The sequence below is a fragment of the Neofelis nebulosa genome, chromosome 3, assembly GCF_028018385.1.
Source record: "Neofelis nebulosa isolate mNeoNeb1 chromosome 3, mNeoNeb1.pri, whole genome shotgun sequence".
Lineage (NCBI taxonomy): Eukaryota > Metazoa > Chordata > Mammalia > Carnivora > Felidae > Neofelis > Neofelis nebulosa.
Genome location: NC_080784.1, coordinates 52,259,163 through 52,276,401, shown reverse-complemented (window position 1 = coordinate 52,276,401; position 17,239 = coordinate 52,259,163). Strand labels below are relative to the sequence as shown.

The 17,239-nt window shown below is 38.8% G+C and overlaps 1 protein-coding gene across 5 annotated transcripts in view; it reads right to left on the bottom strand.

The window, feature by feature from the left end:
* Window positions 1-17,239, bottom strand: part of MSRA (methionine sulfoxide reductase A) — a 462,739-nt gene that overhangs the window by 391,316 nt on the left and 54,184 nt on the right. The window contains exon 1 of one of the 5 annotated variants that reach the window (XM_058720807.1): window positions 5,340-5,391. The exons of the other annotated variants lie outside the window; for them this stretch is intronic. Within the exon in view, the coding sequence (XP_058576790.1) occupies window positions 5,340-5,376 (37 nt within the window). The 5' untranslated portion in view covers window positions 5,377-5,391. Of the gene's footprint in view, window positions 1-5,339; window positions 5,392-17,239 lie in introns of those variants that run through there. 5 annotated transcript variants of the gene reach the window in all.

Here is a 17,239-nt window from a genome sequence, read left to right as displayed (position 1 = left end):
CAGCAAAGGAGACCATCGACAAAATGAAAACCTACCTATGGAATGAAAGAAGATATTTGCAAACTACATATCTGATAAGGAGTTAATATCCAAAATATATAAAGAACTCACATAATAGCATGCATGCATGAATGAATAAATGAATGAATGAGGGAATAACTCAATAAAAAACAGCCAGTGACATCTTTCCAAAGAAGATATACAAATGGCCAACAGGTATATGAAAAGGTGTTCAACATCACTATCATCAGGGAAATGAAAATGAAAACCACCATGAGATATCACCTTGCACCTGTTAGAATGGCTGTCATCAAAAAGACAAGCTATAACAAGTGTTGATGAGGATGTGAAGAAAAAGGAACCCTAACACACTGTGAGTAGGAATGTAAACTGGTACAGTGACTATGAAAAACAATATGAAGGCTCTTCAAAAAAAAATAAAAATAGGACTACTGTATGATCCAGCAATTTCACTTCTGGGTATATATCTGAAGGAAAGGAGATCACTATCTCAAAGAGATATCTGCACTTCCATGTTTATTGTAGTATTATTTACAATAGCCAAAATATGGAAACAACCTACGTGTCTATCAATGGACGGAAAATATCTATATATCTATCTCACAACAGAACATTAGTCAGCCATTTAAAAAAGGAAATTCTGCCACTTAAAACAATATAAATGGACCTTAAGGGCATTATGCCAAGTAAAATAAGTCAGACAGAGAGAGACGAAGTATGTATGATCTCACTTACATGGAGACTCTAAAACAAACAAACAATCCTCATAGCAACAGAGAGCAAACTGGTAGTTACAGAGTGAGGGGAGTGGTTGAGAGGGCAAAGGTGGTAAGAGGGTACAAATTTCCAGTTTTAAAATAAGTTCCGGGGATGTAATGTACAGCATGATGACCATAGTTTACAGTACTGTGTTGTATATTTGAAAGTTGCTAAGATAGAACTTAAAAGTTCTCACCACACACAAAAAAAATGGTAACTATGTGAGGTGATGAATGTGTTAATTAGCCTTATATGTGTTAACTAACATGTAACATCATTTTGTATATCTTAAACTTATACAATATTATATGTTAATTATATCTCAACAGAGCTGTTAAAAAAAAAAAACTATCCTCATCAATGCCATATATTCTGTGTTATTAGCCAGCTCAGGCTGCTATAACAAACATACCACAGACTGGGTGGCTTCAACAACAAACATTCATTTCTCACAGTTCTGGAGGCTAGGAAGTCCAAAATCAAGGTGCTAGTTGATCTGCTGTCTGGTGAGTCTAGCCCACTTTTCTGATAGCTATCTTTTTGTTGTATCCTCACATGGTGAAGAGTAGAGGAAGAGGAAGCAAGCTCTCTCGTGTCTCTTCCTATAAGGGTATAGCGTTCTACTCTCATGACCTAATTACTTCCCAAAGGTTACTGCCCTACCTTCTAATACCATCACATTGGGGATTTGGCTTCCACATATGAATTTGGTGGGGGTCGAGAGGACACAAACATTCAGTCCAACCCAGCCCAGGACCTGCCCTCTTTGCCAACTGGCATCTCTATCTCCACCTCCTGTCTTCCAGAACATTCACCTAGCAAATATTTAGAGAGCACCTACTAGGTGAAGACACAGTTCTCCACTCAGGATACAACAGTGAGCAAGACCAACAAGGTTCCTAAACTCTTGTGCTGTTCCTACATTCTAAGTGATGGGAGTAGAAAAAGACAATAAACAAGTAACAAATAGATGAGCCACTACAGAGAGTGACCTTGTTGTGAATAAAATTAAAAAAAAAAAAAAAAGTGAAGGAGTCACTGGTAGAGGTGAGGGGCTGCTTTAGATAAGGTGGACCTCTCTGAAAAGGAGACTCCTGGGCTGAGACCTGGGGGATTCCAAGAAGTCAGCCATAAAAGTTCAAGGACAATAGTTTCCAGACAGAGGAAACGGTACCAGTGAAAAGCAATAATGAACTTGGCAAATTTGAAGAACAGAAAAATTTCCCCAATCTTCCAAAGTTAAGAAAGCCCCAACTAAATGGTAGTTCCCATAGCACTTTGTTTTCTCCATCATGGAATTTATAACACTATACTAGAATTGCATTTCCTTGGAATTTAATTAATTATTTACTAATTTAAATGTAATATTACTTTCAAATTTTAATAATTAATTGCATTTAATTAATTTAATGCAATTGGAATTGCATTTAGTTGAATGTCTTCCCCAACACACTGTAAGTTTTGCAAGAGGGAGCTTAGCACACAATAGACACTCAACAAGTATCTTTTCAGAAACTTTCCAGGTAGTTATAACTGAAAATAAAGGTTTGCTTCCTTTCCAATATTTGTATTTACTTCTTTATATTGTTTATGGCATAGGCTAAAATTTCTAAAATAAGGTTGAATAACTATGAAGATACCAGGCATTTTATCTGGTCATGACTTTAGTAGGAATGTTTTTTTTCACCAAGGAATTGACATTGCTAATGACTTTTTATAGATACTCTATTGTGTGAAGAAAGTCACTTTCTAGATCTCATTTACAAAGAGCTTTTGTTTCTTTATTTGTAAGGAAAAGTAGATGTTGGATTAAATCAAATGGTTTTGAGTAACTATCAGGATGATCATAGAGCATTTTCCCTCTAACGAATGAATACGATTCATTACAATACTAGCTTTCCTGGTATTGAACTATCCTTGTGTTTCTGAAGTAAACTCTACCTGATAGTGGTAAATTATTCTTTTCAAATAAGTAGGCAGTCTAGGAATGTTGATAAAAGCTGGGACTTAGGTATCAGAACTGACTGATGAATTAGAGAACAAACAAAATGCAAATAAAGAAGAAAAAATCTATTAGGATTAATAAATAAACCTACGGACTGAGTCTTTGAAAAGAATAATAAAGTAGACCAATTGCCGACAAATCTGACCAAGAAAAAAGAACAACCACAAAAATACAACATGAGGAATAAAGGCTGTATGCTCAGATGAAATGAGCCCAGCCAGTCTTCACTAAAGCCTCAGTTTCCCCCAGTAATCACAGAATATGCAGTCACTAAGGGCCGTGTGAGGCTTAAATGAGATGGTGTGTTCAAAGGACATAGCACACGGAGCACAGTGCTGGCTCCACTGAGAAACTAAAAGTTCTCTTTTTAAAACTCCTAACATCTTACATTTGGGCTTTTATCCTGACTGTCCTTAACAGGCTATTCCAATCTAATAACATGAGTAAGAACATGTTCCTTCTTTCCCTGTGTTCTGGAAGATTTTCATAACCTACATAATCCCAATGGCATTTTAGATCCTAATTTCTTAACAGCTTTCTCTATGCCTTTCATTATTCTTTACCTACTTATGTTCTCCTACCTATTTTAAAGGAGATTTTGGTACTTTCTATTTTCTTAGAAAATCATCCATTTAACCTAGTATTTTCAAATTACAGAGTTTGACATAGCACTCTCCTTGTTATGTCCTCTGTATCTGAGGTTGTGCATCTGAGGTTTACCCTACATCAAGGACCTAACTTTCTAGGTCTTCAACAAAGTACACCACCTCCTTCCCACTTTACCTTCTAGAACTCCACCCATCACTCTATGCTCTAGCCCCCAGAACTATTTGCCAGGCCCCAGGTATCCCATGTAGTTTTGGCTCTGTCTTCACTTACGCTTTTCCCTGCCTGGAACCTGGAATATCTTTTTCTGGTTTCTACACTTGATACAATTCTACTCATCACTTAAGATCCGATTCAAATGTCAAGTTCATTGAAGCAAAGAATTGGTCATTCCTACCTCTGTAATTGGATAGCCCTTTTCTCATAACACTTCTCATGGGACTTCTCATATTGTGCCATAATGGTTTCTATTTCTCTGCACCTGGATTTTTAGTTTCCTTATGATAGACTCTACCTAGTTAAATTTCTTTTCCTTTTTAACATCCTTGCTCTATCTAATCCTAGTACTAAGCAAAATGCCTGGCACATAGTAGTAGCTCAAAAATATGTTCTCAATCTTCCCTGGGGCACCTGGGTGACTCATTTGGCTGAGGGTCCAACTCTTGTTTTTGGCTCAGGTCATGATCCCAGGGTCATGGGATCCAGCCCCCCGTTAGGCTCCATGCTGAGCGTGGAGCCTGCTTAGGATTCTCTCTCTCCTTCTGTCCCTCTCCCCCACTCAGGTGCTCTCTCTCTCTCTCTCTCTCTGAAATACAAAAAGTAAAAATTAAAAAATATATATATATATATATACATAAAATATATATACATACACACACACACATATATGTGTATATATATGTGTATGAGTATATATATATATATATGTGTGTGTATATATATATATATATATATATATATATATATATATGTTCTCATAGCTCCTGACACTTGTACTTTACAATTTGTGGTGATATATTACACACACACACATACACACACACACACACACACACACACACACACCTATGTAATAGATATTTGGTCTTTCCCCCCACTGTGTTGAGGACAGAGATCTGAATTTTTTGCTCTCCACCGCATCCAGTTCTCAGCATAACACCTAGCACATGAAAAATATTCAAAACCTATCTGTTAAATGAGTACTGTTTAAAGGAAACTAGGTATGGCTGAATCTCCATTAGGCAACTATTTGAAAAAGAAATAGTATTAATCTACGGCAGCTTGGGGATTTGACATATTTAATAGAGATTTGAGACATCTTTATTCTAGAGCCACCTAAATGTGGTAATTAGGTGAGGACCCATAAGGAGGCTGAAGGACACTCTGCTATTTTCGTGGCACAGTAGCTTTTGAAACAATAGTATCCATGACATGGAACAAAAGCTTCTGCCTCATTCACTCCTTCAGCAAACATTTAGAGTGCCTACCTTGTGCCAGGTACCTCTGGAAAGACTGACCATTTCCACATTAAGATACTCCCATCCCAGTCATATTGCCTTCCCCTTGGAAATGATGCATGATATGTTCATGCTAAGCAAAAAAAAAAAAAAAAAAAAGAAATTACCAAGAAGCCTGTCTGATGGTCCCTCCCTATGATGTTTCTTCTTGCTACAGGAGAAGAGATGGATAGAGTTAACCTGGGAACCTATTTTATATACTTTGAGAGCCTAGCATCCCATTGCTTTGGTTTTTACAAAGTATTTTAAAAAAGAGACAAGATTAGGTGGCCCTATGAGAAAGAAACTATGCAGTGGTGTAGCATTGCAATGAAGGAAGGAGCCAGAGGGAGGTGGAATGATTTATGTTCACAGGCCACAGAAGCATTCCGGATGGCCCCAAATTTGTCATTAGGCACCCATTTAACATCATTCACCACACATCCGCATACCATGATCATACAGCCATGTAAGCAGGTACCAAGGCATGACAGAAGCCAGGTCCAGATGATCAAAGTGAATCCATCACAGCCCAGAAACACTCCTCCTGTCCTTGGATATGAGAGAAACTCTGTTGTCCTACTGGGGGAGTAAGATGCTCTATTTAGTCAAATCAAGCAAATAAGAAACTTTCAGCCTTGTTTGACCTCCGACTGGGACGGTGATGATCTGGCTTTTCCCGGCACCTGTCAGACTGCACCTGGCTAAAATGCTGCCCCCTGTTCTGCATGCCACTCCGTAATAAAGAAGTCACTAAACTGGAGCGGGTTAGAGGAAAGCCACGCAGCTAAATCATGTCATATATAAATGGTTGAATACAGAGGGATATTTTTCAAATGTGTGAAAGGCTGCCACATGTTGGAATTAGATTTTGTTCTGTGTGACCCCAAAAGGTACAAGGAGGATCAGCACATGAAAGTAATAGGAAGAAAGATCACAGCATCACAGCTTAATAGAAAAACCTACCAAAGATAGCACAGGTCAGCCAGCCTTGAAGAAAGCGAGATCTCTATTGTGAAAACCAAGACAGTCACTTGACACAGATTCTGCAAAGGAGATAGAAGGATCAGAGGAGTGGTTTTGCTGGATAATATTTAAGTCATTGTCCAAATATGAGAGGCATTTTAAAAAGTACAGGAAACAACTAAAGAGAATCTTCAAATACACTCATCCGACAATGACATGAGGGAACGGCGGTGGTTCTCATTCACACTGTCTCTCCTAACTAAACCGTTCACCCTATTTCTAGCCAGCAGTAACTTATTTGAATTTCTCTTCGCTCCAGACACCCCTGATATGAATCCTACTGGGCCTTCAAGAAGATGGGAAAAGAGGCTAGGGAGAAAGCCATAAATCTGGGCAATCCACATCCGTGAAAAAAAATTACCCAAAAACAATTAAGAATTGAGCAAAATATGGGGCGCCTGGGTGGCGCAGTCGGTTAAGCGTCCGACTTCAGCCAGGTCACGATCTCGCGGTCCGTGAGTTCGAGCCCCGCGTCGGGCTCTGGGCTGACGGCTCGGAGCCTGGAGCCTGTTTCCGATTCTGTGTCTCCCTCTCTCTCTGCCCCTCCCCCGTTCATGCTCTGTCTCTCTCTGTCCCAAAAATAAATAAAAAACGTTGAAAAAAAAATTAAAAAAAAAAAAAAAAAAAGAATTGAGCAAAATAAAGGGGGTAGGGGAAGAGGAGCCTGTTTCTATTAATATCTGAATAAAAAATATACTGAAATAGGCTGAATCTTGCTTGTTTCAAACCCAGCTACAAATAGATATTAACTAAATAATTGGGATGGTGCTGGAGGAAACAGTGTGGCCTAAATGTGGGCCTCGGTGACAGCAATGTCATAACACTGGGCAGGAGCTTAGTAAATGTCTGCTGAATGCGTGAATCATTCAGTGAGGCAGTCAGCCTTGGCCTCACATCCGAGGGCCAGGGATTAACTGCAATCTAGGATCTTGTGAATAAGAGATGATAGAACCTACTAAGGGCAAATGTGGTAAGCAGAACATTCCTAGAAGTATGCTGAGGTCTGAAATGATGGCAACCTATCTTACACTGGCCAGTGACGGCAAAATCCAGAGCTAGATAAGGTCACGTTCAGACATGCTACCATTTCATCACATCCTGGACAACTCAACCATCGGCGAAAAAAGATGTCAAGTGAACGTCATGAAATTAATGACTTCAGCTCCTCATTTCAATTCTATGCAATATTTACTGAATTGCCATCAGAGACAAACTGTTCTTCAAAAACAGCATGATAGATTTTCAAAATGTGTAAATTCAAACGCTAAAAGCACACAAGGAAACAGAAAGCATGTGTACACTTCAGCATTTTCATACTCCAAATATTAATTGAAATAACATTAAAATTAGGTGCTAGGGAGAGAAGGGTTAAAACTGATACACTGTCCAGTGTCAAATGTGGTTCCTTTGCCAGAGTATTTATTTTAAAGGCAGGCACTATATGCATTTCATCTCCTGGTCTTAATTTGTGTTTTGCTATGCTCAACAATTTTAATGCCAAGAGGAAGAAACTAAGTAAGAAAAGGGAATGTGCTGGTCTGAACCTGGAGAGTTGATCTAATTGAACTAAAAAAATTAAAACCTTTCTCCATCTGTTCAGTACACCTGCTGATGGAGCACTACCACAGGTAGGGAGGAAACCCATCAGAGACCAGTTATAAATAGATTTTTATTTCATCTGCTAAAAGCTTGGCAGCCGAGGTGGGAGGGCTGCCCACACTGGCAGCCAGGCAAAAGCTCTGAGCTGCTTTTGTGTTTAGGTGAAAGGAATAAGGAGACAGAAACCAACAACCACAAAATAAAGTAAATTTCCCAACAACTCACTTGACAACCAACCAACGGTCATGAAGTTTGCTTAAAACATGTCACATGTTTCTGAGAAGTGCTGGGGAGATAAAAGATCAATCACACCCCTTTGTGAGGATGGTTCAGAAATCCCATGGGAAACACACATGTTCACCCATCACTTGTGAAGCAAAGTTTGTATGTTCCAACTTCCCTTGTGGCATTCATAAAATTAAATCGAGAGGGAGGAGCACACTAATAGCCAGATACTGCCAACTTCATTGACACACCGTATATTTCCGAGGAAAAGGTACTAAATGTACCAAAATGTGAACTGGAATAAAATATTTTCATGGAAAAGAGAAAACAGCAGGCCCAATCCATGAACTGTCAGTCTGTGGTGAGATTATGAATGGTGAGAAGCACCACAGTCCCTCTTTGTAAGTGTAAGTCAGAGACAGAAACTCCTTGTCACACCCCCTTCAGCCTCCAGAATGGCACCTCACACCTAGAGGGCAGGCAGCAAAGACCAGCCAGTGGAATGAACCAATAGCAAGGGAAGCGACCGAACAATCTTGCTCTTGGAGTAAGAATGGAGCCAATGGATGTCTCAAGACAGGCCTGGTGTGAATATTTAGACCAGATACTTAAGTGCAAAATGTCAAAGATTATATTTCCAAATAGGACCCTTGAGAAGGGGGAGGAGGGGAGAGAAAAGGAACATGTTTCATTTCACTGGGGATCGTGTATGCTTAGGAGAAACTTCCCGATGCCCTTCAAGGACATTAAGGATATTACCAACAAGATAATGACCTGCTATCCTGTCACCGCCAAGGACAACAAGAGAAATGGGATCGAGCTGTGGCAAGGGAAAACTGGGTTAAATATGAGGAAGAATTTCCTGACAGCAAAGGTATTAAACACTGAAAAGGGAAACTGGAGGCGATTAAGGATGCTCTCTAGAGGTCTTTAAAAAAGTAGAATAGCTTGGCAACTATCTAGGGGTAATTTAGGTACAGTTCCGCCCCCTCCTCTGGCCTTTATCAACGCTCTAATTCATCCCCTGGCCCAGACAAGACACATTCACCATGGTAAACTACTGTCACACTCCGTTCAATAATGAGCTCTCTAAAGGAGAATAAGCATTAATAAAATGGCAAAAGCTCTCTTGGAAATAAAACTCATTTTTCTTTATTTAAACTGCACATTGGGTTTTTCTGGTTTTCTTTTTCTTTTTCTTTCCTAACACTTACATCCAGAAATAGCCAAACAAAGCTCATCTCTACTGATCTGTTATTCCAAAGCATTAAAAGGAATCCAGGTAGAAGATTAAGTGAGGAGAATATTCTGAGTCAGAGACCCACAGAATAATTTATTATGCACCTCTTTGCTAGGTGCTATTTGGCATGGGAAACAGCTGCCCAGAAATTCTAGTTCTGCTTCTCAGAAGGCTAAAAAAGGAGACTCCCATTGGTTCAGCTACAAAAAAGCAAACTACATGATATCTAGCATTCTAAAATTCTGGACTCTTTGTTTATTCTCTGGCTCTCTAGTCAGTGTCATATTAAAAAACTGCAAAAGAGTCTCACATTCCAAGAGGTCCATGTTCTCTAAAATACTTGAATTTTTATTCTCTCTTTATGTTGAAGAAGGAAAAGAGGCTTTTTAAACTAGGATCCTCTTCTTTTCCTGTCATACCTGTCATTACACTTGATTGAATTTATGTGTGGTCTTTCTTCACCAGTAAAGAAGCCCCATGAAGGCAGTGTGTAGGTCCATCACTGTATCCTCATCACTTAGCTCTAACAGACACTCAGATATTACATAAATGGATTGACCACTTGAACGAATGAACGGAGGGCAGGGGATTGACCTATGCACACAGTCCCAAGTGGTATATGGGAAGGGCTAGTATAATAGTAGCAACTTGCTCTTCTCCTAGCGAGCCCATCACAGGGTGAACAAATGCCATATGATGGAATGAACAAGGAATTTGGAGGCAGAAGACTTGATTTGAGCCCTGAGGTTGTCACTAAGCCAGGCACTTGACTTCGCTGAGCCTCAATTTTCTCACACCTGAAATGTGTGTGTGTGTGTGTGTGTGTGTGTGTGTGTGTGTGTGTGTCAGAGGATTATAGTAACATAAGTAACATAGAAAAAAACAGAGTTTGCAATTAAACAAAGGATAATCTTTTCACACATTCTTTATTGAAGTTTTCCATAAAACTTTTAAATAGTGAAGGAGTTGTACAGAGATGGTGACTGATGCCAACTGCTGATTCCAGGAAAGAATTCAGTAAGTGGAAGAAGGAAGACTTTGATCAAAGTTCAGCCAGTAACAGGACATTCAGCTGGTTTCCTTCTGTGTTGTCTGAGGCTTATTCACTGCACTAAATAGCAAGCAAGTATAAGAAAGCGAACATGCATTGAGGGAAGCATAAGGCCACTGCCCTTAAGAAAGGCAAATCTGCAAAATCCAGACCAGGAGCTTTTCCTTAAGATTTGGACTTGCAGGGCACCTGGGTGGTTCAGTCAGTTAAGTGACCAACTCTTGATTTCAGCTCAGGTCATGATCTCATGGTTTGTGGGGTCAAGCCCTACATCGGGCTCCTTGCTGATAGGACAGAGCCTACTTGGGATTCTCTCTCTCCCTCCCTCTCTCTCTGCCCTTACCTTACTTTAGCTCTCTTTCTCATTCAAAATAAATAAATAAATGTAAATAAAATTAAAAAAGAAAAGAAGATTTGGATTGCAGGCCAGTTTTCCATCAGTTGTTCATTTCTACCTAGAACTTGACCCTTGGTTACGACAAACTATCATCTTATGGGCATGGGTGCCAAATGGCCTGAATAAGCAAAATGCCTGCCAGTATAGTGAAGAGAGCATACTTTCACACTCAGATTTTAAGACAGAGATATGATTATATATAGTTATCAAAGCAGTTCACATATAAATAGTAACTAGCAAGGAAAGAAGAGGGAGGGCCCTACTACCCAGCACTCCCCCAGTCCTCCTGGTTTCTCAATCTTCTGTGTGTTCTTTTGTTTTACAAAATGATTTGGGAGATTAGGTAGGATTTTTTTAGGCAGGACAGCAAGGGAAGTTGGTGAATAAGTGCTACTTGATTGCACAACAAAAGATACCCAAAGAGCCTCAGCCACAACTCAATTCCACTTGCCCCAACAGTTTGCATTTCTCAATTAAGTTATTTTGTTGGCAAGATGACTGGTTAGAGAAAGGAGAAAGTGCTTACTGCACCGCGATTATTCACTGTATAGAAATCACTGTAATAAGATCAACAGAACATTCTAAGGACTCGAGAAATCCTATCTGCTAAGGCTGCTGATGCAATGGGAATGTGCCCATGTTATCGGTGTGCTGTAAGAGGCTATGCAAATAACAAAATAAAACTTCGCAATAGTCCTTAATTCAATGATTGGTGCTCAGAACCTGCCCCATGACTTCACCTGACCAACAGTCTATGTGGAAATTAAGAAATTTTATCCTCCAGATGTTAATTAAGGAGATACAATTCTGGTACATTAAAAGAAATGTTAGTCTCATTAGCCCTCCCTGCCACATCCAAAAGCATGGATTGTAAGTAGTACCACTAAAATCATCTCTGAAAATAAAAAATGGAACTATTCTAATTTGTCAAACATATACCATGGCTGATTTCAAAAGCTGCCATAAGGAAAATTAACAAGTCAAAGATTGAAGAAGATATTTTAACCCGTGTAATAAAGAACTGTACAATATTTGTAATAAATATGTTACAAATTAGTAAGAATGAAACTAAAAGAAAAGTGCCAAGAGTATGAATAGAGAATACAAAGAAAAGGAAACCTAAATTATGGATATAAAAGGATGTGCAGGGACCTGGGTGGCTCAGTTGGTTAAGCATCCAGCGTCCAACTCTTGATTTTGGCTCAGGTTATGATCTCATGGTTCGTGGAATGAAACCTGTGTCAGGCTCTGCTCTGACAGCATGGAGAATGCTTGGGATGCTCTCTCTCTCTTTCTCTCTCTCTCTCTCTCTCTCTCTCTCTCTCTCTGCCCCTCCCCAATTCATGTGGGCGCACAAACTCTCTCTTCCTCAAAATAAATAAACATTTTTTAAAAAAGGATGGGTAAAGGGCACTTGGGTGGCTCAGTCAGTTAACCATCCGACTTTGGCTCAAGTCATGATCTCATGGTCCGTGAGTTCAAGCCCCACGTCAGGCTCTCTGCTGACAGCTCAGAGCCTGGAGCCTGCTTCAGATTCTGTGTCTCCCTCTCTCTCTGCACCTACCCCACTCAAACTCTGTCTCTCTCTCAAAAATAAATAAACATTAAATTAAAAAAAAAAAAAGGATGGGTAAACTCACTAAGTAATCAATGAACAAAAATAACAGCAAAATATTTCTTGCACATCAGATTGCCAAAATATCTAAGTCTGATACCACCAGTACTGGCAAAGGTATAGGAGATACAGAGATACGATAGTGCAGGAATGTTAACTGGTACAAATGCTTTGGAGAATAATTTGGTATTACTGAGTAAAGTTGACATATTTGGCAACTGAGCTTCATTTCTAGGTAATTCCCCTTGAGACCACAAATATGTACAGAAGACATGTGCAGGGTGTCCATCATCGCATGGTTAGCACAAGACAAATGTGAAATGGCCACAACAGAAGAAGGATAAACTAAAATGAAATGCTCTGCAGCATCAGACCTGTAGTAACAACATGGATCAATCTCAGAAATATCTAATTCTATCCAGGAAAAAGACAGCTGCAGAAGATCATTTTAAATGCATTTTAAATTATGCAAAACATAGTTACATATATACATAGTAATACTACAAAAATGTGCATAGAAATGTTCTACACCAATTCAGGGTTGAAAGAATGGGGCTTTATTTATATTCCTAATGTTTCATTTTCTTTAAAAAAAAAAAAGATCTGGAGCAAATAAATATGGCATTTGTTAATTTGGGATAATGAGTACCTGAGGATTTACTGTTTTATTCAGTACCTCATGATATGTTTCAAAGTTTTCATAATTAAGACCTTTTAAAGCATTTTAAAGGTATATGTATATAACCCCTAGTCTATGGATACACAGCCCTGCAAATTATACAGAATCAGGTGCATTATCTTTACCCATCACAGTCATATGCTTGAAGTAGCTAGACTAGATAATTATCTCTCATATTTGTGTAATAGCTCTCAGTTAAATGGCTTCAGGTGTACTACCTCATTTAATATTCCTAACAACCTCCGATTTAGGTATTATGACACCCATTCTTCTGAGAAGAAAAGTCAATGTTTAGAGTTATGGAGTTTTTCCCTAAGATCAACCAGTTAGTAAGTGATTCAGTCCTGGGATCTGGTACTGTTATTACTATTGCACAGATGACCATTAAGAATCCCAAAAATCTATTATTTTAAAATCATATGCATCATCTTTAAGATCAGTGTTATAAACTTGAAACCATAGGTGTGAGTTAGCAAATGAAATATTTTATCACTGAAATGTTTCAAGTCCCCCATCAAATCCATTTCTTCTATTTCTAATACACCGACCTCTTCTAAAAATAAGTTACAATATGTTACATATTATTAGTGGGAAAAATGGAAACCTTGCACAGACAAGCTTTTCCCTCCTTTAGAAAATAAATTTTCAAAGTTAATAAAGTAGAAACTATAATCTTGTTTCTTCGCTTCCAATCTTTTATTCACTGTGCTAAGGGTAAACACTAATCATATAGAAGTTGGTGATTAGGGCTAGTGAGAACACACACATCATGAAATAAGTTATCAAACACAAAGAGCACAAACAATAGAAGCTAACTATAAGGAATACACATTCCAGGGACTGTTCAGGTTATTTCACCAGTACAAAACTAACAATCTAAATAACAATATCACCTATAGGGAACCTGAATCTCACAAGGCAGTAACCAGGCACTCCTCTCACTCCAGGCTGTAAATAAAAGCCAATAAGGAACCTAGACTTCCAATCCCACCTTGCAGTAATGACGAAGTGCCCCCTTTCCCCTACAGGCATGGTGTCAGAGAGAGAGGTCTATTAAAAAAGAAGATTTAAATAAGATCCAGGGTTTCATAACGTAATAGCAAAATGTCCAGGATATAATCACAATTACTTATCATACCAAGAACAAGGAAAATCTCAACTTGAAAGAGAAAAGACAATCAACGGATGCCCACACCAAGAAAGTTGGAATCACCTGAGAACAATTTTTAAAGCAGCCATCATAAAAATGTTTCCACAGTTATGAACAGACATGAAATAAATGAAAAATTAGAAAGTCTCAGCAAAGAAACAACAGATGAAATACATTAACTGAAATTAAAACTCACTAGGTGGGCTTAATAGCAAAATGAAGAAACAGAGGAAAGAATCAGTATCCCTGAAGATAGAAACTCCAGGAATTACCCAGTCTGAACAACAAAGAAAGAAACAGAACAAAAATAAAAAAATAAAAAAGCAAAAGGCATCAGTGTCAAGCGCCCATAGGACTATAACAAAAGATCTATCACTTGGGGCGCCTGGGTGGCGCAGTCGGTTAAGCGTCCGACTTCAGCCAGGTCACGATCTCGCGGGCCGTGAGTTCGAGCCCCGCGTCAGGCTCTGGGCTGATGGCTCGGAGCCTGGAGCCTGTTTCCGATTCTGTGTCTCCCTCTCTCTCTGCCCCTCCCCCGTTCATGGTCTGTCTCTCTCTGTCCCAAAAATAAATAAAAAACGTTGAAAAAAAAAATTTAAAAAAAAAAAAAAAATCTATCACTTATGTCATCCCAAGTCCTGGAAGAAAAGAAAATAGAGGGAAAACCTAAAAAAATTACTTAAAGAAATTATGGCTGAAAAATTTGCAAATCTGGCAAAGACAGGGGTACCTGTCTGGTTCAGTCAGTACAGCATGCGACTCTTGATCTCGTAGTCATGAGTCACATGTGCCCTATGTTGGGTGTGGAGATTACTGAAAAAATAAATAAACTTTTGGGGTGCCTGGGTGGCTCAGTTGGTTAGGTGACTCTTGATTTCAGCCCAGGTCATGATCTCATGGGTTTGTGAGTTCGAGCCCCACATCAGACTCTGCACTGACAGTGCAGATCCTGCTTAGGATTCTCTCTCTCTCTCTCTACCCCTCCCCTGCTCATGCTCTCTCTCACTTTCTCTCTCTCAAGATAAATAAAAAAACTTTAAAATAAATAAATATATAAACACACCAACAAACTTTTTTTAAAAATCTGGCAAAAGACATATACCTACGTATTCAAGAAGCTGAGTGAACCCAGGATAAATCCAAAGAAATCCAGGCCAAGGCCACATCATAATCAAACTCTTAAAAAACTAAAGAAAGAAAAAAGTTTGAAAGTAGTGAGAGAGACCCCCCGCTGTTGCTCAACATAGTACTGGAAGTTGCAGCCTCAGGATTCAGACAGCAAAAAGAAACAAAAGACATAGAAATTGTCAAAGAAGTCAAACTTTCACTCTTTGCAGATGACGTGATACATTACATAGGAAACCCAAGAGACTCCACCAAAAACACTGCTGTAACTGATACATGAATTCAGCAAAGTCACAAGATACAAAATCAATGTACAGAAATCAGTTGCATTTCTATACACTAATAATGCAGCAGTTGAAAAAGAAATCAAGGAATTGATCCCATTTACAATTGCACCAAAAACCATAAGATACCTAGGAATAAACCTAAAGAGATAACAGATCTGTATGCTGAAAACTATAGAAAGCTTATGAAAGAAATCGAAGACAAAAAGAAATGGAGAAACATTCCATGCTCATGGGTTGGAAGACCAAATATAGTTAAAATGTCTATGGTACCCAAAGCAATCTACACATTCAATGCAATCCCTATCAAAATAACACCAGCATTATTCACAGAGCTAGAACAAATAATCCTAAAATATGTATGGAACCAGAAAAGACCCCAATTAGCCAAAGCAAAGTTGAAAGGAAAACCAAAGCTGAAGGGATCACAATTCCATACTTCAAGCTGTATTACAAAGCTGTAATCATCAAGACAGTATGATACTGGCGCAAAAACAGACACATAGATCAATGGAACAGAATAAAGAACCCCTGACAGAGTATTCAATGGAAAAAGGCCATCTCTTCAGCAAATGGTGCTGGGAAAACTGGACAGCGACATGCAGAAGAATGAAACTGGACCACTTCCTTACACCATACACAAAAATAAATTCAAAATGGATGAAAGATCTAAGTGTGAGACAGGAAACCATCAAAATCCTAAAGAAGAAAACAGGCAGCATCCTCTTTCACCTTGGCCACAGTAACTTCTTACTAGACTTGTTTCTGAAGGCAAGGGAAATAAAGGAAAAAATAGCTATTGGGACCTTGCCAAGATAAAAAGTTTCTTTTTTAAAATGTTTATTTATTTACATTTATGAGGGAGTGGAATGGCGGAGAGAGAGGGACAGAGAGAATCCCAAGCAGACTCCGTGCTATCAGTACAGAGCCCGACATGGGGCTTGAACTCACGAACCGTGAGATTGTGACCTGAGCCAAAAGCCAAGAGTAAGACACTTAACCACCTGAGCCACCCAGGCACCTCAAGATAAAAAGTTTTTGCATAGCAAAGGGAACAATCAGCAAAATTAAAAGGCAACCAATGGAATGGGAGAAGATATTTACAAATGATATATCAGATAAAGGGTTAGTATCCAAAATCTATAAGGAACTTATCAAACTCAACACCCAAAAAACAAATAATACAGTGAAGAAATGGGCAAAAGACATGAATAGATACTTTTCCAAAGAAGACATCCAAATGGCTAAAAGACACATGAAAAGATGCTCAATATCGCTTATCATGAGGGAAAGGTAAATCAAAACCACAATGAGATATCACATCACACCTGTCAGAATGGCTAAAATTAATAACTCAGGAAACAAGAGATGTTGGCAAGGATGCAGAGAAAAGGGAATCCTTTTGAATTGTTGGTGGGAATGCAAACTGGTGCAGCCACTATGGAAAACAGTATGGAGGTTCCTCATAAGAATTAAAAATAGAACTACACTACAACCCAGCAATTGCACTACTAGGTATATATCCAAAGGATACAGGAGTGCTGATTCAAAGGGGCACATGCACCCCAATGTTTGTAGCAGCACTACTGACAACAACCAAAGTGTGGTTAAAGCCCAAATGTCCATCAACTGACAAATGGATAAAAAAGATATGGTGTATTTATATATACAATTGAATACTACTCAGCCATCAAAAAGAATGAAATCTTGCCATTTGCAACAACATGGATAGAACTAGAGTGTAGTATTATGCTAAGTGAAATAAGTCAGTCAGTCAAAGAAAAACAAATTATATGATTTCACTCATATGTAGAAGGGAAGGAAAAATAATATAGAAACAGAGAGGGAAACAAACCATAAGAGACTCTTAAATACAGAGAACAAACTGAGAGTTGCTGGAGGGGAGGTGGTTGTGGGGATGGGCTAAATGGGTGATGGGTGTTAAGGAGGGCACTTGTTGG